Raw genomic sequence first — 22,903 nt, forward strand, 5'->3', positions numbered from 1 at the left:
ATAAAGCTTTGTCAATGACTGTGTCCTCCTGTCATATGGGATTCAAATGCAGTTCTTGCAGTTGTGAGACCCCCTGCAGAACAGCTGCCAGAAGGATTTATTCTGGTCTGTGAATAGGTACACTTTTTTATGTATACAAATGTGAAAGGAGAAATCAAGACGACAGTATGTCATTGAAAATACCCCCTAATAAAAAAGTGACATATCAAAACATGCTTTGAAGGGGCTGTGATTGTGTTTTTGTTTTGTTCTTCCCCTGTGAATTCAGCTAGACACAGGATTAATATTTCAAGTTGTTTTTCTTGCTTTCCTGCACTGATAAAGCAGTGTCTATCCACTGGGTACACATACAGCCTCTTGCCGCAGAGACCTGGTTGACAGCCACAAGCTTTCTTTTGGTTGTAATGAGTGATGCAATTGGTGGTTAACAAACAGTGATTGATGGGCCATTGCAGATAGCACACTGTATTGCATTGCAGCACTGCATTCCTACTTGAACATGTACGCAATATAAAGATCACCCACTTGTATCTGATTTGTGTGTGTGTGTGTATTATATATATATATATATATATATATATATATATATATATATATATATATATATATATACACACACACACACACACACACACACACTCACAAAACAATACAAAATTTATCTTATTATACAGGATAAAAGTGCTTTAACCCCTTCTCCCCAATATTTGCAATGATAAAACACAATCACTAGTATGAAGCATGTTATACATTGTGCAGCCATATCTGGTGCATTGCTAACAAACAAAAGACTCAACAATACTGTATACAGTACAATTATTAACAAGAGCCTCTGGTTCTGAGGTGCATTGGCAGTTAGATTCAAAGAAAGAACAACGGGGTGTTGTGGAGTGCAGGAACCCATTCAGCCGATAGCAGTGGAGCTCACAGATACTGTAGTGTGGAGCTCCTGCTCCAGGACTGCGACATTGTTATCTACTACAGTGTTTTTGAACTTCTAAACTGAAGTGTCCCCTCCCCTTTCCTTTTAATTTAGTGTTGAAATAAGCAGTCTAGGAAAGTAAAAAGCAAAATGGAGGTGTACATGAAAAAAATAAATGCTGCATGTGTGCCACCCTACGTTTCTGTGTCTTGTCGTGTCGTGACTCATTATTGGCATTTTAAAAGACTTCATTATGACAGATGCTGAAGTTGTGGTGGGAGGATCATGATGATGATGATGATGAGGAGGAGGGGGAGGGTGCTCTCTGTAGGAGGAGAGACTGTTTTAATGCCTGGCCTAAGAAAATCCAGGACACTATTCCTTTGTGGTAAGTGATGGTCAATTATATGCAACCCGATTTGACAATTTGACAGACTATCAGTGTGTGTAAGAGTGGGCCGTTTCTGTGGGGAGAATAGTTAACCTTAAAATAGGTAATTTGCATTCAGGGGTCTGCGAAAGACTAAGATTTAAAGGAACAGCTCACAGGTTACGTTGACTCCTGATGGCACCTTCAGTTTTAATAAAACCTCTGCAGCATAGACTAATACCCATTATGGGGCTGGCTATTAAAATGGGGGGGGGGGGTCTTAACACTAAGGAAAGGACGTACACACCTTCATATCTAAACAGAACCATTGATTATAAGGGTTTCCAAAAGTCATGAGTGAATTCTGTCCTAACTGCTAGCATATGTGTTGATAATTGTAAATAACCTGAGTAAGGGCAGGTTCATACTAGTCATCAAGCCTGCAGACCTTGTGCTAAAAAGAAATGTTGTTACACAGTCCAATTGGACACATATTTTGATGGGGTCTTTTGTGTAACTTTGCAAGCTTAATTGAGCAAATCAGCAAATATTCACATGTCTCCCAAATATTCACGATTATACTCATGCATTTAACTTTAACTTTTATTTCTTTACTGTGCATGTTTTAAGTGTTTTACAGGTATTGCTGAACCACCCACATCAAGAGTCATAAAATATAAAAAGTGTCATGTTTTATGGGAGCTCATGGTGCAGGCACGCCCTTGGTTTTTCTATCCCATCACATCCAGAGGTTTAAAGCAAGCTGTAACAGTGAGGGTGAGATTGGCAGTTAGAGGAGAATGAAGAGGAGGACACTGCTAGGGGGTTATCCGCTGAGGATATCAAGGAGATTATAACTGCTGCTTTTATAACCAATTGCACGGCTCACTGCAGAGCATTGCTTTTGGGGATGACAGAGCGGCTCTATCCCTATTGCTCATGATTGTGTATGATATCAAACTCAAATTAAATCGTCAAAGAAAAAAGAATAGCTGTATCAGAAATCATTTATTATATCATGTATTATATTATCTCTTTCTCTCTCTCTCTCTAAATAATATTTAAGAAATCATAGTGTAACTGTATAATTCCAAAAAAGTTTGTCATAACTCGATTCAGGGTTTAAATGCAGTGCCACTATCCTTACATTGACTTTTAAAAAGCCACTATATAAGGATAACGCTGCCTTAATAAAAATGTAATCGCAGTGAAGATCTTCTAAAGTAGTGATCCTGCTGGCTTCCAGTTATTACAAGTCACATCTTACCCTGAGCCTAACGTTGGCAAGGAATCCTGAAAAGCTATTTCATCCCTCATTAGAATTACTCATACTGCAGAAATCTTGCAGCATATATTAAAACTGCCAAGCAGCATACATGGGGGCACCTTTTTGTAAATCAAACTAAACAGAAGTTTTACTAGGGAAAGGAATGCCTTAATAAATAACCCAAGTCAACCGTTCGCTATGGCTAAAAATCTTTAGATAAGCCATTATGGAGAGTAAAAGTGCTGAGAGTCACTTAATTATGCCCTGCATTTGGGTGTTCTAAAAATACAGAAATATAACTTAATAGAATGAGAATTTATTATGGGCTGAATCTGTCAGATGGCTTTTGATCTAAAACTCTGTCCGCAACCATGCCGTTTTGATAAATGTTTCAGTGCCTTGGAGGGCGATTCTGAATAGATTCAAGGGCATTTCAAGTGTCATTCTTTTTCTATCTTAAGGGTATTTAACCCATGTATTTAAAATAGACCATCATATTTTAACAAGTGTTTGCACAGAGTGTACTGTATATTTGTAACAAAACAACGTGGCTCTCACCATATTCGTTGTCACTACAAAATCCCTCCCGAAGGGAATTTTACTGCAGGATAAAAAGTGAAAAGTACACAACGTGGTTCAGTATGTAGTTAAACAAAATAATTTAGTTAAGTTACTGTACAAATGAATACAGCATATAGTCACCCTAATACGTCAACCTTAATGTGTAAATCAAGACTATGATGAGATAAATCCTGTATCGCTGTCTTTAAAGGTGGAACCACTGCAGTGTTTTATGTTAAATACATCATGGTGGATCTAAATGGGGTTGTAAATTCCTTCTGTGACATTATGCTACTCCCTCATATATATGTTATGATAATATATTGTTATGATAATATTGATAGCGTCCTACAACACTGTTCCATCAGTGCCAGATTACAACAGAAAGTCTCAATATCACTGCATGCTATCCTAGATCAAGATTGCTGCGCTACTGCTAATACTTATTTTCTAAAAGCACAATATAAGCACTGTTACTGTTGCAGGTCCATTAAAACCACAGATGAATTACTTTATGGTAATGAATGCCTTATTTTCAATGTTCTGCAATGATTTTCCCAAAACAACATCGATGTGGGTTACCATAACCCTGGCCGAACCCTTTATCTAATAGAATGTGTTGCTGTTTACTTATTAAAAAGACCAAACTAATGCATGAAACCTGAAATACAGGGGATTTCTAGGCTTATTAAGCCTTGTTGCCTTTGGCTTCTTTATTTGTCAGCATTTACTTTGTATTTTCACTCTAAATACGTGGTTTTTTATATTGTTTGTGAGCCTATTAAGTAAAGCAATAAGATATGTATCAAGACTCTAATTCTCAAGAGCAAAGCGTTCAAGATTCTCTGTTCTCGTGGTAATCAGCAAAGTAAGTACTCTGGATAATAGATGTAGTGTTATTTGAATTATTTCCACTTTTTTCACTCCCACTCCCTGGGAAAGGGCATTGTGGGGGTTATGTCTGGGAAAGCATTTTATTCAGTGTCTGAATTCGCAACATTTCAGCAAGGATTGCCAATACAGATTGGCTTTGGTTCTGAAACATACTGCATTGCCAGGGCACTTTATTAGGGACCTGTCTACCCATCTGGATTTGGCAACGCCCTAAAATAGAGATGCAATTTAGTGATCCGTTGATGTGAGATGTAATCCCTGCAGCACCGTAAAGCTGTGAGAGCAGTACAATTGCAAACAGTCTACCAGCAATGGGGAAAAGACAAAGATCTAACCACATTCAAGAGTCATGAGAGGGGGTGCATGTTGAGCAGATGCTGCTGTAGCAAAGGCGTTTTAGAACAGTATTTTACTCCAAGATATCAGCCATCAGAGTACATCTGTGTTTGTGCTGTTAGTTCTCATTCTCTGTAACACTTATTCCTTCTCTGTGTAGGTTTTCTGTTTTAAATTGATGTGTAACACTTGTACAGCTAACAACATGGTAAACAGTAATTTAACATTCATCAGATGTTATTCCACAACCATTATGACATTAATATGAGATCCTAACGATTAAATAGTATCATATCAAACTAGAAAACAGACATTTCTCCATGTTCAAGGTTCATGCTGCTTTATTCCAACTATGAGTATTATATTGTAGGTCGATTTTATATAAACATATTCGTTCATACTTGAGAGCCTAATACAGAAGTAAATATTTGCCACTCCTGGACAAATCCCCTGCCAAGTTAGCATGGTGTTTGTTCGTTCTAAGTAAACGCAGTTAACTCATTTTCACTTCTATAGGCTCTGTCGCACCTTGCTGTGATGCTGCTTTTTGGTGCATTTACCTTCAGGGACTCGCATGCCTGTTCTGTCTACTTACACATATGGTCATGCACTCCAGAAAGCCAAAGCCTGACTAGCTTACACAGACTCGACTCCCTTCCCCACAGAAACACATTCTCAACACATAGGACCCCACCCCAACGAGCTACACAAACTATATGCGTTTTCAAACACATCCACACGTTATACAAAGTAAAATGATATATAAAATTAAGCTTATTGCAACACCTGCAGTGGCAAAATGAAAGGGAAGTGGTCAGCAAGAGACAGCTGTGGCTGCAAACAGTTAGTGACAGACAGAGGGGAAAAGGCAATTAGAGAGGCTTATTAAATCTAAAGTATTAATGAGATGCCTTTCATCTCCTTGTGGTCTCTGCCACCCCATGTTAAGGCTGGGCAGACGATGGCCCAACCTGATTCTACAGTATCCTAATAAAGTAGCCAGGCAATACGCGTATAAATACAGTCGCAGTGAAGGGTACAAATATATCGCACAAAACAAACCACCTGGTTGTACTTGACAAGGTTAACCAAAGGCGACAAGGACACATTTCTAAAACTTGTAAAGCTTTCTTCTGATCTATTTGCACCATTAGAATTGCATTCCTTTTGAAAAAACATTATTGCAAAATATTGCAGACCTTTAACAATGACAGTTAATGGTAGATTCACGTTCAAAAGAGATTTTTAGAAGGAGAGTTGAGCAGTGTTCTAGACTGTCATGCTTCAAGCTCTGTTAACGTCAAATGTTCATTTATCGATAATAATAATAATAATAATAATAGTTTAAAAAAAGACTTAACAAAATGTTGGCAGTAAAATGTGAGCAGCTTTATTAACTTTAATTACTAAAATCAGAAAATCATCCATAACTCTGCCCGAAAGGCTACGTTGTGCCTCCTTTCTTCAGTTATTTAAACTTCTGAAAAACATTTTGTGTCACTGCCCCCATAGCTAAATACAACTTTGTAGATTTAAAAAAAATGACATTTCAACTTTGTCTCTGGAGAATTTATAAAAAATACTCAAAAAACAAAAACAAACTTTTTAATAGAATATATTGCATTTAATTCTGGGGAATTCTGGGGAACAAAATTGGCATTGCCTCTCTGAAACTCTGAAAAGTGCTGCAGGGACCATTGCTAAAATGGCAAGTCAATGCTGGGTCGACTTTTTCTTTACTTTGAGTTGTTGTGATCACACGTTTTTGAAGATCCAAATCAATGTGAATTAAAGATTGCTAAATGACAAGCTTGATTTCTTCTCACTCAAACTAAGCTGTATTAATAACAGTCAAAGGTGTTATAATAGTGGAAAACACTAGTGGAGGCTTTGAGTAAATTGTTGATGCTCATAACATTGATATATATATATATATATATATATATATATATATATATATATATATATATATATATATATATATATATATATATATATATATAATATAAATTGTATTTATTTATTTTACAGTACTATATCCAATATTGTTTCATCACTTAATTAACACCTTCCTTTGATAGCCTCCTGTCCAGATTTTAACCAAACTCCAATGTATGGCTCTGTGAACATGACAGAATTGAATTTACTGTTAGTGCTCTATAAATCATTTTGATGGATTACACTTTTTCTCTCGAGAAGCTTTATGATCTTAAGAGGTTGCTCGACACCACAGTACTTTCCTTCAACTCGCATTGCACTTAACGTTATTTACTACAGACAAGAGGGTTCCTTAGGAACATGTTCGGTTTCCTGCTTTTGACTTTGGTTGTATGACATTGGTGGGAGATTGAGTTAACCAGCAGTGAACCCTGTATTAACTCAGGTGGTTATGAAATAGTGGTGATGGTTTTGATTTTGCTGGAAATGTTGCCCTCTATTTTCAGAGAGAGAGAACGACAAATGTGGTTGGGGGGGGTTGCTTACTCTGCCACAGTAGTGGAGCTAATAACATTAGACTAGTAGACAGCTTGAAGATGCACGTAGCATAAATCAGCTCTTATTCAAACTTTATGATTCAGGAGACTGCCGTTTCTCCCTCATAGCATACAAAGTATGTGTCCCTAGCCTGTGCATTTACTTTAACCTGGTTTCTGCTGAATTATACATGATAGACAATGTCAGAATTTGCTTTTAGTGCTCCCCTGTGAATGGTTGTGCAGCTCTGCTGGATTGGCAGCCATAATATCAGTGTCTGAAGCCATTGGCTGGAAAATGTTGTGTAGCCGTTGCTAAACAACCTCTCAGGGATGCCTTTGGCTGTTTTTGTACAGTATGTGAACATTTATATCAACTATTTTTGTTACAGGTATACTAAATACAGTAATGTCATTTATTATTATTATTATATTATTATTATTATTATTATTATAATAATAATAATAATAATAATAATAATAATAATAATAATAATGATAATAAGAAAAAAACCCCCCCCCCCACAACTCTAAATTTTCTTTTCTGAAAAGACTTTTGGTACTTTGACATTATCATTAGTAATAATTATTATTTATTATATTATTAATGATAATTGTTAGTACAATTTCAAGTTCACCAGGTCTTTTCTTTAAACAACACCCCCCCACCCCCCCCCCCCCCCCAAAAAAAAAAAACTGAACTAAGCAACACAAGCTTAATGTACTGTATAGATTACAAATTTAGCAATTGGTGTCATATTCAATGAGGGTGTTTTTAAGTAGAATTAACCTAGTTTCAAGTTCAACCAAGAGCGGCCAGCTTTACCAGTTCTTGATACAGTAACGGTAATGAAAGGATTTTGACAAATCTGCTTGTGTAAAAGAAAGCACAAACCAGGAAACTCCACTTAATAGGCCTCTGCATATGCAATTTGGACAATTGCCAGCAGGAATTACAGGATTTGTACAAACTAAGTGACTTCGCAAGGGGGGGGTGAAGCTAAATAGCTTTTGCTGTTCCACGTGATTTGTGCATTTGGCACGGCAAAAGAGGAAATTGATTATCTTTCACTCTCAAGCCTCTGTTTTATATGCCTGACAGACCGGTATCTAATGGTTTAAGACTACAGGTTTAGAATCTGTCAGACATTACTGCAGTCTTAGGGATTCTAATAAACAAAGCATCCAACATGTTCTATTAAATGTGTGTTTAAAAGAAAATAATCAAAATTAAAGATTGGCACTAAAGTGTGAAGTGAGGAAATCATTTTTGGCATCTGCGTTTATCAAAACAATGGAGATCATTTCCCAAACCTCATAATTTTGTCAAGTGTGCAGATTGCAGATTGCAGATTTCTGTGCTTTTAAAATTACTTTTATAAAATGACTCAATGAGCTAGATTCTGTCAGTAAAACCCTGATTATAGAGCAGTACCTTTGGTCATTGACCAGGTCTGTATGGTAGCTCATACTGTACCTTTCTGATGTGGTCAACTACCAGATGGTAATGCTAACCAGTGTTAACCCTCTATTCAGGGTTGCTTAATTATAGTATTTGATCATTATTTCATGCTGTATTGTTTTAGAATTGTCACCTCTTGATTTGTGTGTGTACCGAGCAGTGTTGTTTGATACACTGCCTTTAGGATTCTGTCCTGTCCCCTGTCTGTGAGATGAGATGCATTGTGCTTAAGATGCTTGCTTGCAATTTGTGGGGTTGCCGGTTTGTGCCCAGTGTCTGCCCTGTTACAATTGCAGGACTTTAGTACTGAGGTTTCATGCAAAATGTTTTGTGGGTCTCTTAAAGAGTAAGTAATGGGGTTCTGAAAAATATAGAGTTACACATCCCCACGTGTTGCTACAGATGTTTAAATAACATACCTGTAATTTTTCTTTTCATTGTTAACGTCCTGACGTCCAGAAGAGCTATTTAAAAATTCAAAAAAAATGAAAATAACAAAAGTGCTCTCGTTTAGCAGTTTCTTTAGTGATTCAAGAAAATCATCGTTAAGAGTGTGCGTGGTAAAAAAAAATAAATAAATAATAGTTGTATAATTCTGTATTCGTGTTTGAGAAAGGTTACATACTGTGACAACGCAGTGCACTCTGTTATGCTGTTACCTTCTTAAAGCATTGCTCCTAAAACCCTTAACAGAGCATTGCATAGTTTGTTTGCTATTCTCTGGGATGATTTTCTCAAGATTTAATCCTGGATCTGCACTTTTGTTTTCTACAAACCATAATTCCCTCGTGGTGATCTGCTATCATTTATTTAGACGCACATCCATAATGCAGTGTGATCTGATTGAGAGTGAATACTTTTTGCTGTGTCCTTTTTATGAACTTTTCTTTCAAGTCTCGGCAGTTCTGCTCACTTTTCAATTGCTCACAACTTTAGTAATGCATTTGTAAACTTTAAACACATCAATGTGGTTCAATATTTTAGAGTCTGTCATTGATTATGTCGACACACTCAGTATTGCCTTTCTTGAACACAGGGGTTGCTGTAAAATGTGTTAGTTATCAACTACTGGATGCTGTAACAAGACCCAAATAAGCAGTACACTAAGAGGGTTCTATATAGATTGAATACTGGTAATGCTAGTACTGCATGGGGTGGTGTTACCAAATGAACATGAGAGAATTGTGAAGTTCTAGTTTACAAATGATTAATAGAACATATGCATGACACTTGGTTTTGGTGCATGGTGCAGCACAGTTCAAAATTATATTTCTCACCCATGGGGATGGCAAACACCTTTCTTTTCGCTGCAGCCCACTGTGGATGGTATCTGTTGCTGGTTATTCTACACTAACTGCCTCCTAAATCTTTTTGATGTAGTGGCTGTCTGTTTCATAGTGACATTGTTTGATTACGTGTTTGGTTCGTCTGAGGCATGAGGAGACAATCAGTTAATGTTGTTATGATAAACATTCTTAAAAAACAGTCAGAATTCTGTACCTGTTAGCGTTGCATACATTCACAAAGTTTTATTCAAATGCATTAAAAGACAAAGTTTTATATATAAAAAAAAAATGGTTTCATTGGTATTTTTATTTTTAAAGAAGCAGTGTTTAAAGATGGACATAAACTAATTTATTATCAAAATTCAAGACATTTTGGGAAATATGAAAGCAGTGTAGTAGAAGTTCTGTATTTTTTTAGGCAAAAACAGCCAGAAAGCCAAATGGCTGGCCTTGAACCAATGAGAAAGGTTAAAAAGTCCTTTAAACCAGTCAGTGATGGTAAGAAGTGCTTAATTTGACTTTCCTTTCCACACAACAAATGAAAAAAGCAGCATATTCAGGGACATTCTTATAAATGCATTCTTTCAAAAAATAAGAGATGCTGTAATAAATACTTTATTTAATTTTAATCAAGCAGAAGCAAAGAAGAAAAGAAAGAGTTTTTCTTTGTGTTTACTAAGAACGAAGCCCAATTATGAGGGGGAATTGCACATCTATAGATTTGATCTTCCATTATAGGCCCTGTCCAATTCTCAGGTTAGTTTACTTGTTCAGTCAGCTCCTAAGTAAAGTAAAAAAAAAAAAAAAAAAAAAATTGAGTAAATCCATTTATGGCTGAAATACTTCCAACCTGGCCTTCGCTTGTTAAACAAGGGTATGTGCTAAGCTGACTTGAACAGTTACATCAGACCTGGAACAAACACAAGTGAAACCCACAAATGAAATGAAAGGAAATCACAGCATTCTAGATTCTAGAGATAGGGTACCTCATATATAGCGCCAGCAACATTCACTCCTGGTGCCAGTACACATTTTTAATTTTATTTATTTTTTATTCCTTACCAACAGCAGTTGATGATTTCTCATTGGGTCTGGAGGACTCACATGCCCATCACACGCATCCACAAAACACTGAGAAACTAATCTCTATATCGAGAAGCTCTTCAAAGTAAATTTAGGTTAAAATTTTTTGAACTAAAATATATTAACGTGAACTATGCTATTAATATATATATATATATATATATATATATATATATATATATATATATATATATATATATATATATATATATATATATATATATATATAGTATAGGATGTTTAGGATCATTGTCTTGCTTCATGACCCACTTTGGATTCAGTTTCAACTCATGGACAGATGGCCTGACATTCTCCTCTAGACTCTTGTGATACAATGCAGAATTCATGGTTGTGTCAGTGATGGCAAGCTGTCCAGGTCCTGAAGCAGCAAAGCAGCCCCAAACCATCACACTCCCACCACCATGCTTGACGGTTGGGATGAGGTTCTTTTGTTTGAATGCAGTGTTTAGTTTTCGCCAAACATAACGTTTCTCATTGAGGCCAAAAAGTTCTACCTGTGACTTGTCTGTCCAGAGAACATTGTTCCAGAAGTCCTGTGGATCATCTATGTGGTCTTTGGCGAACTTCAGATGAGCAGCAATGTTCTTTTTAGAGAGCAGTGGTTTCCTCCTGGCTATCCTTCCATGGACACCATTCTTGTTCAGTCTTTTTCTCATAGTTGAGTAATGAACACTCACATTAGCCAAGGCGATAGTGGCCTACAGATCATTGGATGTTACTCTGGGGTTATTTTCCAGTTTGTTCTTGGAGAGATTTTGGTAGGATGACCGCTCCTGGGTAGAGTGATTGTGGTCTTGAACTTTCTCCATTTGTAGATGATGGTGGATTGGTGGAGCCCCAAATCCTTAAATTGTTTTGTAAACCTTTCTAAACTGATGAGCATCAATAACTGTTTTTCTAAGGTCCTCAGAGATGTATTTTGATCGTGGCATGACGTGTTTCCACACACCTGTATAGTGAAGACCAAACTCTCAAAATTTCTGATCTTTACATAGGGTGGGGCCTCTCAAACTCACCCCTGAAGATCTATCTATGTATTAAACACCTGATTCTAATTATCAGCTCAATTACGGGGATAACATCAGGGGTTCACTTACTTTTTCACATTCCCGGAATCTTAATTACTCATTGTTTGTCTAATTCATACATTATTTTGTTTCAAAAGACATGGGATTGGTTAATATAAACCCCATTGGATATTTAAGAAAAGAATGGTTTTGATTTAAGAAGGCTATCGTAGTAAAACTGTGGAATTTCCATATTTATCGTTGGGGTTCACAAACTTTCTCCGTGAATATCTATAATTATTAATATATATATATATATATATATATATCTATATAATACTGTATATATATATATATATATATATATATATATATATATGTGTGTGTGTATTGTTTAAGTTTAAAAACCTTAGTCATTTTAGCTTTATGTTAACAACCTGTTCAAGACTATTTTTCTAAATTTAATTAGAGTTGCAGGCTGTGGCTTGCTTGCATGTTGATCAGTTTTTAACCAAGGTAAATGGCTTTTTTTTATGCATGATAAATGAAACGCATTATATCTGTTTCAGGCAGAACCGTGTGAGCTCATAAATAGCGCAGGCAGTTAGCGCCCAGTTTCACCTGATTACCTTTTCCATTACCATTCTTTATAATCTAGTCATTGGGTTTTAATAACATGCAGGGAATGTGGATATGAGGCTTATTTAATTAGTCAGCTGTGTGCAAATTCTGTGGTGATCTTGGAAGGTTTGATGGTCCCTCAGCTTGGTATACCTTGTAAAATACATTTGCACTGCAAGATATTTTTTATTGTCATTAATACTGAAGATTTTTCTGTTTTTTAGTAGGCAACTTGAATATTCTGCTATTCATAATCAAGGTATATACATCATACAATATACAAATATAGCTTGTAAGAGCAATAGACAACTTAGGAAATATGTACTCCATAATACACTATTCTACTAAAGTAATTAGGACCTGTCTCCCTACTTGCATTTGGCAAATTCGACTCAATGTGTTATGTGGCATGTGATCCCTGCAGCACTATAAAGCAGCACAATGACAAACACTCTGCCACAAATTAGGAAATGTAAAGACCTAACAGCAGGGTAGCCTAGCCCAATTTATTATGTACAGGTCCTCATAAAGTGGCTAAGCATTGTATGTGTAAACGCAGTTTGTGAACGTTTAATGAAAGCTTAACTTTTCTTACAGTACTAGAAATAATTCTGCTTCATCGTAACAGAGAGTAGGTAGGCACTGACATCTGCCTTCTAGGCTCAACACTATTGATATTCAGAAAAAGCAGGGCCGTCAGAAGTAATTTACCAGACTACATCAGTAAGAAAACGCCTGACTGGATTTGTCTAGAGGTAATTAGGTTCAGCTGTTAAACTATATAAAGTAACCTGTGACTTCAGGTGACATGAATGACTGTTTTCTTTATCTATTTACTAAGGCTACATTTCATGCACCCCATAAGATGCAACCTGAGCTGGAGTGTCACAATTGCAGAACATCAAACTTAAGTAACTGCGACCTCAAGAAAAACAAGCAGAGCCCTTGAGTTCTAGAAGTGCTGCATTATTCTGTGATTGTAGCCAACCAGATTTGTCAGATTTCTGTCTAAATCTTTGTATTCTATGACATTCGGATTACATGTAGCGTCTGTCATTTTCGGAACAGATCTAGTGGCAGCTGTTTTGTGTGAACACTGGAATAAAATTTGGGTGAACACTGGAATAAAATGGGTTCAGCTGTCCAACGATGATTGTTTGGCCAGCAGATGCTTTCACTTTTATGTTGTCAAGGATTCAAACTAGACTTTATTTTTGAAATCCTTGCTGCAAATACATCACTGGGACATCTGATCCAACGCAAACAAACCGTTCTTACAGTATTTGACCACTAGTGGCACTATTTGTTTTATTTACTGATTTTACCTTTTACTTTTCAGTATCGGTCTTACAGCTTAGGTAAGATTCTTGGGCAAATAAATCTATTCTAGTGTTCTCAGGATTGTGAGAGTGGTCATCGCATTGCTTTTGAATGTTTGTTTATAGGCCAGTTATAAGACTTCAACTGAACTGTGACCAGCTGAGAAACCGAATTCAAATCACATGTTCTGTTTGCATCTTTTTGTTTATTTTTAATTAAGGATATGTTGTACCTTCACACACTGGACTTAATGAAGCTTTTAATTTTCTGTTCTTACTGAATGCATAAATAAATCGCTAATCGCCTATGACCTTGCCATTGACTGCAGTGTCACTGGGGATCTTCTGTATTTGCATTCCTACAGACATTTTGCAGAGACATGCAGAACAATTTGTAAACTGGATGAAAGGTATTGTGTTTTTTCTCATAGCGATTGTACCTGTTGCACTGCCTTTCTAACACTTTGACGTTGTACAATGTAGTTCAGTAAGATACAACATAAGTCAATGGAGCCAAGCACGGAGAGACTGTGAAATAATTTATTTATCTATATAGTGTTTGTGTATATATATATATATATATATATATATATATATATATATATACTACTTCAGTAAGTATTTCTAGTGATTGAGTATCCCGTTGGTATTGCCTTTTAAAATATATTTGTTTGCTGCTTTTTGTTGTTTTTGATTCTCTGCTTAATATACTTGTTTCTTTATTTTTTATTTATGTCTTTATTTATTACTAGATTATTATGGACAAGATGGACTCCATGGGCCTTGTGAGAGGAAATACTGTGGAAGAGGGCGTCGGTGTATCGTTCAGGAAGAAACCGGCAAAGCAGAGTGCTCTTGCATGGGCAAATGCCGGCCCAGCTTTGTTCCAGTCTGTGGATCGGATGGCAAGTTTTATGACAATCACTGCAAGCTTCATCGTGCCTCTTGTCTGCAGAAGAAGGAGATCTACATTGTGCACAGTAAAGACTGCTTTTTCAAAGGTAGGAGGGAATAGCTCGCACATTTGCAGCTACCGGGATGTGATTGCTTAATGCTTGTGAGGGAGCAGTTAATATTAAGCAGTCCTTTTTAAAAGTCATTTAAAAATACAAAACAAGAAAAGAAACAGCAGACTCCATTGTGCATGTTTAATCCATATTGGGCAGATGTGCAATTGGCATATTAAACTCTGTTTAGCACCGGTACTGCAGGGTATGATCATCAGTACTGCTACACATCAGAAGGCGTTCAGAATGTGAGCGTGAAGACATTGCTTTCCTCTGTCATTGTTCCAGAGAAAAGCTGACAGTTGTATCTGCCAGTTTAGAGAATGTAGCAAGAAAACCAGATTGGCAACAGCTGGGGAGGAAAATACATTGTGGAAAGCACAGACATAAGGATAGTGAGCATTTTAAAATATCATCTGTTAAAAAGGTCATTAAAAATGTTAACGGCTGCTACATATTAATGTTTTCTGAACTTAATCATCATATTTTAATGTAGTTACTATAAATAAACGGACATCAGAAATGAAGTCCTATTTTAAAAATAAATAAATATATTTTAAAATTGATGACTGTATACAACCTTATCTTTTTGATCATGCATATTTATGCAGAATATAAAACGAAAATGAAAATCGTAAAAACTATCTTATTTGATGATTGAATGACCTTAATCTCATATTTCAAGGTTGCTGAACAGTGCTTGTAAATTTTTTTTTTTTTCCTTGATAAATCATTGCTTCAATTTTCCCAGTTTGCAATGAGGAATGTATTTCTGTGGCACATAACTAGCCGAAGACGAAACCAGTGATTTATTCCTCTTGTTGCAGCTGTATTTACAGCAGCTGTTTGTTTGCATAAGCAAAACAAATCAGGACATAAATACATTTGGTATAGATTAGAATAACTAGAAGTTACTGTTGTGTTGCACCCCTGAACTGCCAGAATGTTTAAGTGGCAATAAATAATGGTTTGATCAAATCAAATTATTGCATAGATGAAAATCAGAAATTGCCATTTTGGTCCTGTGGTTTTTAATATATATATATATATATATATATATATATATATATATATTATATATATATATAATATTAGATATATATAATATATGCTTATATATATATATCTCCATGCTTTTTAAATTATAATTATTATAAAGTGTTCTAGCTGTATTAATGGTATCACAAACACAGGTTAATTACAGAAATGTGCAGTTATACCTTTATTAGTATTGTGTTTTTTTAGAGCATCTTTTTTTAGGAGACAAACCATCTGATTAATTAGAGCAAACTTCATGAATTGTGTTGGTAATATACATAGATTGCATTTGCAAATGTTTGTTCAAGTAGACAGTCAATCAGTTTGCTCTTTACAGGACACTGAAATGTAATTTTGCAAAGTAAACAACACAGGGAAAAAAGAGACATATTAAAACTGCAGAGCACACAAAGGGTTTCACATTCACTGCAATGTGTAACATCCATCGTGAGATACTTCATTGACGTTCCATAGCATGAAACGTATCAAATCATTTAGGTTATATAACAGATGCTAAATTTTCTTTGCATGCAAGTGAAAACAAACAAGTAAAGCAAGTGGACAGTTCTAGTTGAAACAACATACGTACATACACATACAGCCATGGCCAAAAGTTCTGCAGTACGCTATGGAATTAACAGAGTTAGCTTCATAAAGTCAAATGAAACCTGCTGAATAATGTTATGTTAACATATTATATTACATACCGCTTTGTAGTTTTCCATATACTTAACGTAAAATAAAAAAGTATTTGTGTTACAGTAGTAACGTATGTAAGTTAAGTTCCTGGATCGATAGGTTCAGATGGGGATGGGAATATTTAAATCAATTGATCCTCCTCCTCTTCTCTCTCTCTCTCCTTTTGAAAGAGACTCCCTCAGGACATTTGTTTTATCACCCCATGTTTGGTAACACGCTTCCCTTTTGACGTTACGTAGGGACTGTTTGACAGCTCAGGATACTCATTTCCTCATCAGAAGCAGAGTCCTGCAAAGGCTACATTCAAATCTGGGAATGACACCACTGTTTCTGGGTGTTGAGTCGTTACGAGGTATTACAATAAAAGTATACCATGCTGGTTTATTACCCAATTTATTACCTGTTTTATCGAAACTTGAGTTTACTTTTTATTAGTCTAAATATACATCATACCTCTGGAACTGTTGAATTAATGTCACACAGAACAGGGAATTCATTTTTTGTGATTGAATTCAGTGAATCATTCAGTATAATATATATATATATATATATATATATATATATATATATATATATATATAATATATATATATATATATATATATATATATATATATATATATATATATATATATATATATATATATATAGTATATATATATATAATATATATAATATATATGTACACGCAGCAACATTAGGAAGATATTCCTAATCTAAGGTTAAAAGATTTCTTAGGGTATTGTAAACTTGCATCCACACAGTTGATTTATAATTTGTGTTTCTCAAAACCAGATGCCAGCAACGTTTTACAAAAGGCAGGCATTCCCCTGCCCCTCAAAAATAATTAAAACGCTGCAAACGTACAACAAATCACATCTTGTTTGAAATGTATTCCAGTGCAGTTTTAATAGGCTGACTTTGGTTTCTCTGAAGTGTAATTCAAAATAAAATACTGACCTTTTCCTGCTGATCTTTCATTTTATTTTGTCACAGTGACCTTGAAGTAAAACAAACAAAAAAATAATAAAACAAAACAAAACAAAAAACACTTAAATGGCTTTTATCCCTAGCGCCCATTAAAAAAGAAAGTACAACAAAGCAGGCACATTGCGTTGAAAGGCTGGCCAACAGCAGGGAGTCTGGTTAGCGGAGACTGACCGCTCTTTCTTTCAAATTAAGCCGCAATAGATTCCCTGAGCAGAGGACCAGTCTTGACACACAGAGATAACAGGAAGAAGTTTCAGCTCCAATCTCAGTCACATCAAGTACAGAGTTCAGGAGTTCTGCATGTATTTCCGATACTCTAATACTGTGCAATGCACACACTTGATACATTCATTTTTACATCATAGAAACAATCCTGCCACAAGAAAACAAGTCTGACATCAGAGTATTTCTTTGATAATTAAAATGCAGCACATGTTTCACTGTCTTGATGCTGCAAAGAAGGACTGATAATAGATATTTTAGGGTTGTGTTTTGTTTCCTGATTATGTATATGTTCAATTTGGTGTGTTTTAAACACAATTCATCTTTTGCCATCATCTTAAGTAGAGAACCAAGCTTTTATGCTTATAATATAATATACAGTCTAATGGTTTGATTTAGTTGGCAGCCCAAGATACCAGGTTTTGACAGGGAATTTTATTATAAGCTCTAGCATTGTACACAATAGATTAAATAAGGATAATGTAAATATCTTTTTTTTACATGTTCCTTTTTATGATACTTCCCTTCATTTTGCTTGCTTGTGTGTGCTATTCCCACGTTTGGTGTTTTGCTTCCTGGACTTCTCTAATCATGTAATCTTGTGACCTTTCAACTTTATGGTAAACTATAGCAGATGTTGACTTGGCTGTTTTTCTAATATCAGGACCATCCCGGAATTAATCTGAGTTAGACTTTTGTCTGCGTTTCTCATTCAGTGCACTGCCAGGTTTCTTAGTCATTTGTTTTTCAAGAGAGACTGTAGTAGACTTGCAATTCTAATAACGTCAAACTAAGCTTTGAAAGCAATGTTAATACATTTAAAATTATATTCTTTTTTATTCTTTCATAACTGATAGAAATGGTTGGCATTAGAGCAGTACAAAAAAAAGTACCTGCTTAACCTAAATAATTGGTCTGCTTGCTAGGTTTAATTAAGAGAGTCTTGAAAGGCATGACAGAGATACAAGGTAATGCATTTTCTACAGTGCTGCTCTGAGACAAAGTGATTAAAAATGTCTCCATTCATCCCATAGCTAATATCATTGTGTCTACGCAGTGAAATAGATTATGACACTAGAAACTAAGATAATGTATTGCCTAGATTAAGTATAGGAAGTCTATCTACAAATCTGTTTCCGTTGTAATATAATTTTGAACTGAACTGCAATTAAAGATAAACTGCGTATTTTTTTTATTTTTTTCCTTAAAGTGTTTCCTAATTGGTAACAATCCGCTAAAATGTCATTATCCCTTTCCGGTTATAAAAACACTTGTTTTATAGTGGTTTCCCCTTATGCACTGTACAGATCATCGTCCTCATTAAGTTTATTCATCCCCAAAGATCCATTATCATGTTTGCAGTTCAAAATGTATGCCCTGTATAGAGATTTACAAGACTTCCTTACTTTGTAGGTTTTCATCCTCGTAAAGATAATTATTTAGCCCTGAGCAGCATTTGTCCGGATATGACACCTCTGTTTGTTCAATGTATTCCCCTCCTCCAATTAAACATAACATAATCCCACAGAACTCCAAATAAATCCCTCCTGGCAAAAAAAAAGCAACTGCATTTGTCAAGCTTGACAGGTGGCACTGACATCTCTTTGTTTACTTACTACAAGGCCAGTATAAGGTGCTGTATGCCAAAACCTACTTGCCTCATCCCTATTCTTTGGATACACACCTCTAAAATGCATTGGCCTATAAATCAGTGGATGCTTTTCTTGTCTTTTTTTTAAATTAGATTTTCCCTGAAGCTTATTAATTCATTCACATGGGATTGTTGTCAGGTACAGTAATGCTGACCACTTCCAGGGACACGCTGAAGTTCTATTAAGATGGAGCACGCTGTGGTGAGGTTTTACAGATGTCCTGCAACACCTCCTGTAGATGGTCCTCTGTAGTGTGAAGGTAGCCTGTGCCCAGCAGCTAACTTTACTTGGATCAATGAGCAATGGAATTTACCAGAAGGATGCCTGAGGCATGAGGTATCAGCCCAAGGGTTTTACACTGTTTGTGTGGGTTTGGTTTCCTGAAAGCTTTGGTCAAGTTCATCCTTTTGGACCCTGATTTGGGGTTGTGATCTGGCAACAGACCTGGTTTAGTTTGCAGTCATACCTAAATGTCAGGTATGTTTCTGCTTGCAAAGTCCTAGTTTTGACAAACAAATATTGACTTTCTATGGTGTCTGTCATTCCCACAAATCTTTAAGCCTGGTGTTCAGGATAAGCACTGAAGTTCGGGAGCTGGGTGCCCTGACACCATGGCTTTTCAATTCGGTTCTTTGGGCTAGATATGGGTACTACCAAGACAACAGCTCACCTCTTAGCAGTAATGCATTCTGGGAGGCAGTCGAGAATACAAGATCCTCTTATCTATACCAGCTGGAAAGCAGTCACAGCGGTGCACATTATGCTTCAGTTAACATAAAATAATTGCAAAGCAGCGTATGATGAACACAAATATTCAACATGCCAATTATATTTTAAAGCAGTGTCTAGAGCTTAACACAAAAGGTGCTTAAGACTTATTCAATTTAAAATATTGCACAGAACTTACTCCTGTATGTTCCTTAAAAATACACTGACTCTCAATGCTTCTCTTATGGAACACACACACATACTTTTTTGCACTGTCAAGTACCACACATCTATTGAAAGAACGTTTTATTCCAAAGTGCCAATCTGTATTACAACATATATCAATTAGATATGCCAATACTTAATCCTAGCTTGTCCAAATAAAAAAAAAAAATCACAATCACAAGCCACTTTGAAGGGTTGAAGCCAGCTACGCCATGGCAATATCAAATCCTACATCACTTGTTCTCCCAATTCAAAATCCAACAAAGAAATACAATTTCCTCCGTTATTTAAAAATGCATCTGTCCTTTAACATTGGAATAACAACTGACAGTAATCTTTCAGTTGTATTGATGTGTAGTATAACGCTGCATTGTCCTTTTTAAAAAGCGAGAGCATTGACTACAAAATCAAATCCCTCTGTCTTTTGAAAGTATTATCAAAAGCAATTTTTTTTTTCCAAGGTACTGTGGCCTGTTAAGTGGTGGATGAATTGCTGCACAAACAAAAGCGAGATGATTTTTCTTGATTGAAGAATGGTGTAGAGAAAATTGTAATTATACTGCTGTCAGAACTGCAACTGCTTTCTAATACCAGAAAATGACAGAAAATAATTAATAGTATGAACTGAAGTATTACCTAATTGGGGAATGGTCACACCTGTGATTGCTGGCAAGGACAGATCCCTGCCAACCTTACATTCCCATAAACACACATTTACAGCTGCAGGGGATCAGCCCTGCCACAGTAACAAATTTACATTGCCTGAGCTGTATAAAATATAAATTGCATTAATCTACCATGTATTTCTATCTGTTTTGTAAGTGACAGAATTGTGGTAGAAAATGGTGTCACACAGTGATATAATTAGAATTGCATGCCAAGTCAACATACTGTATACATTCTTAAGTGAAGCACAGTAGAGCTGCAATGGCTTCATTAATTCAGCTGCACTATCTGTAGGCTTAGGTTGAGTACAGCCAAAATAGTGATGCAGGGTTTAAAACAAAGTGGTTTCTTTGTGTAGCCACTACTGTTTGTTCAGCTTATTAATAAACAAAACTGCATGCCCCTTTTAGACTAAAAAAGGCTGTAGGATGAGGTGTATTATGAATATGCAATCCGTTGCTATTGGTCATCAAAACTGAATTAGAAATAAAGCAGTAGTGGCAGCAAATCTTTTTAAAATGCATCAATGCTTTAAAATCCACATTTTGTACAGTAGAAAATACTAATAGACAATAACAAGTGCACTGTCCATCACTTATATATACATATATGTGTGTGTAAGAGGAAGAACAGACAAAAAGATATGCTAACAGAAAGGTGTCCAAGACAGTGAATAATCAGTAGAAATTACTTTTTTTTTAAACCTTTTGACTTCCCATTAAATGAGCTGTTTAAACAACGAATTGCCTGAGCGCTGCCTTTTTTTTTTTTTCCCTACAGCAGCAAAGATTTGTTTTCCCAGCAATCATTTTCTGCCTGGCAATTATCTCTGTTACATAATCAGTAAATTACATTTTTTTGGGTGTCCAAGTTCAAACGTAATTCAGCAGTAAATTAAAATTTGAATATCCAGCTCTTGTGTTCTCCCTGCCAGGGAGTGTGATTGACAAGACATTCAGTTGCCTGTCGTTTGACTGTGAGGAAGTCTGAGTGTCAAAGGAATGAAAAAGATGTCAAGAACACCTGCAGAGAGAGAGAACAGTTAATGTTTATCATGCAAGATGTACAGTCCTGTTATTGATTAAGAGAAGGGCCTACTGTGTATATAGTGGATGTCAAATCTGCACCTTTCTGTTGATTGTATTACTATAAGTAAGAGAAGTAAAAGCAAGGACAACATATGTAGTTACAAGGTTCAGTACACCTAGACTAATCTTTCAAGAATTACACTGACTGGGTTTCTGAAGGGCTCACTATAAGCCTTTGTAGAATGCAGTTAATGCGGTTTTGAATGTGGCTTTATTTTATATTTAGTGTTGCCTATTTTGATTTCAAAATATACTACTCTGTTTTCAGAATAGTCATGTCAGTGAAATTGTTACTCTGGTTTATTATAATTCCTTCCTAAAACATGCATGTACAGTACAGTAAAACCTGTCTAATCTGGCATTGTGTGGGACTGGTAAACTCTGCTGGATTACACAGTGTGCTGTGAAATATAAATAAAGGCATCCGTGCAGTAGAAGAACTGTCCAGGTATAGCTTGGCATTCAAGGATTGTATTCATTTTTCATTTGACTTTTTCTATTATGTAAACAAGGATTTTACTTTAGATGTACCATATCCCCAGAACATGTGCACATTTATGCAGCATACTTGATTATAAAAAAGAAAACTCCTATGACTTGGTGGTTTTAGTAGAGCACACTTTTACAGATGCCCTTAATCAAACAGCAGGAGTTTGACGCAACCCTAAATTATATTAGAGTTAAATTCCAGTTAAACGCAGATCCAGAACAAATTAATTTTCCAGTCCAATTGCTTGTAAAAAGAGACTAGCTAGTAACCTTTAAGCAACCTCTGGTGGATTTGAATATTGATATTTTTCATGTTCAGACGAAATCGTAAATTTGCAAATACTGAATGTCCGGTATTTGCATTGTTCTCTTCAATGTGAAGCTCCTACATGCTCTGCACATGCATTACAATGTAGGGGCAGACATGTAGCATGTGCTAAGAGATGGAGAAGAGTACACATGTACATTTATCCTGCTGTTTCTTCATGTTCTAATG

The 22,903-nt window shown here is 35.8% G+C and overlaps 1 protein-coding gene across 1 annotated transcript in view; it reads left to right on the top strand.

The window, feature by feature from the left end:
- LOC121324875 (follistatin-related protein 5-like) overlaps window positions 1-22,903 on the top strand; it is a 101,925-nt gene that overhangs the window by 14,410 nt on the left and 64,612 nt on the right. The window contains exon 3 of the mRNA XM_041267080.1: window positions 14,376-14,624. Coding sequence (XP_041123014.1) covers window positions 14,376-14,624 — 249 coding nt within the window. The remainder of the gene's footprint in view (window positions 1-14,375; window positions 14,625-22,903) is intronic.

This window comes from Polyodon spathula, chromosome 12 (assembly GCF_017654505.1).
Source record: "Polyodon spathula isolate WHYD16114869_AA chromosome 12, ASM1765450v1, whole genome shotgun sequence".
In the NCBI taxonomy this organism is placed as follows: Eukaryota; Metazoa; Chordata; class Actinopteri; order Acipenseriformes; family Polyodontidae; genus Polyodon; species Polyodon spathula.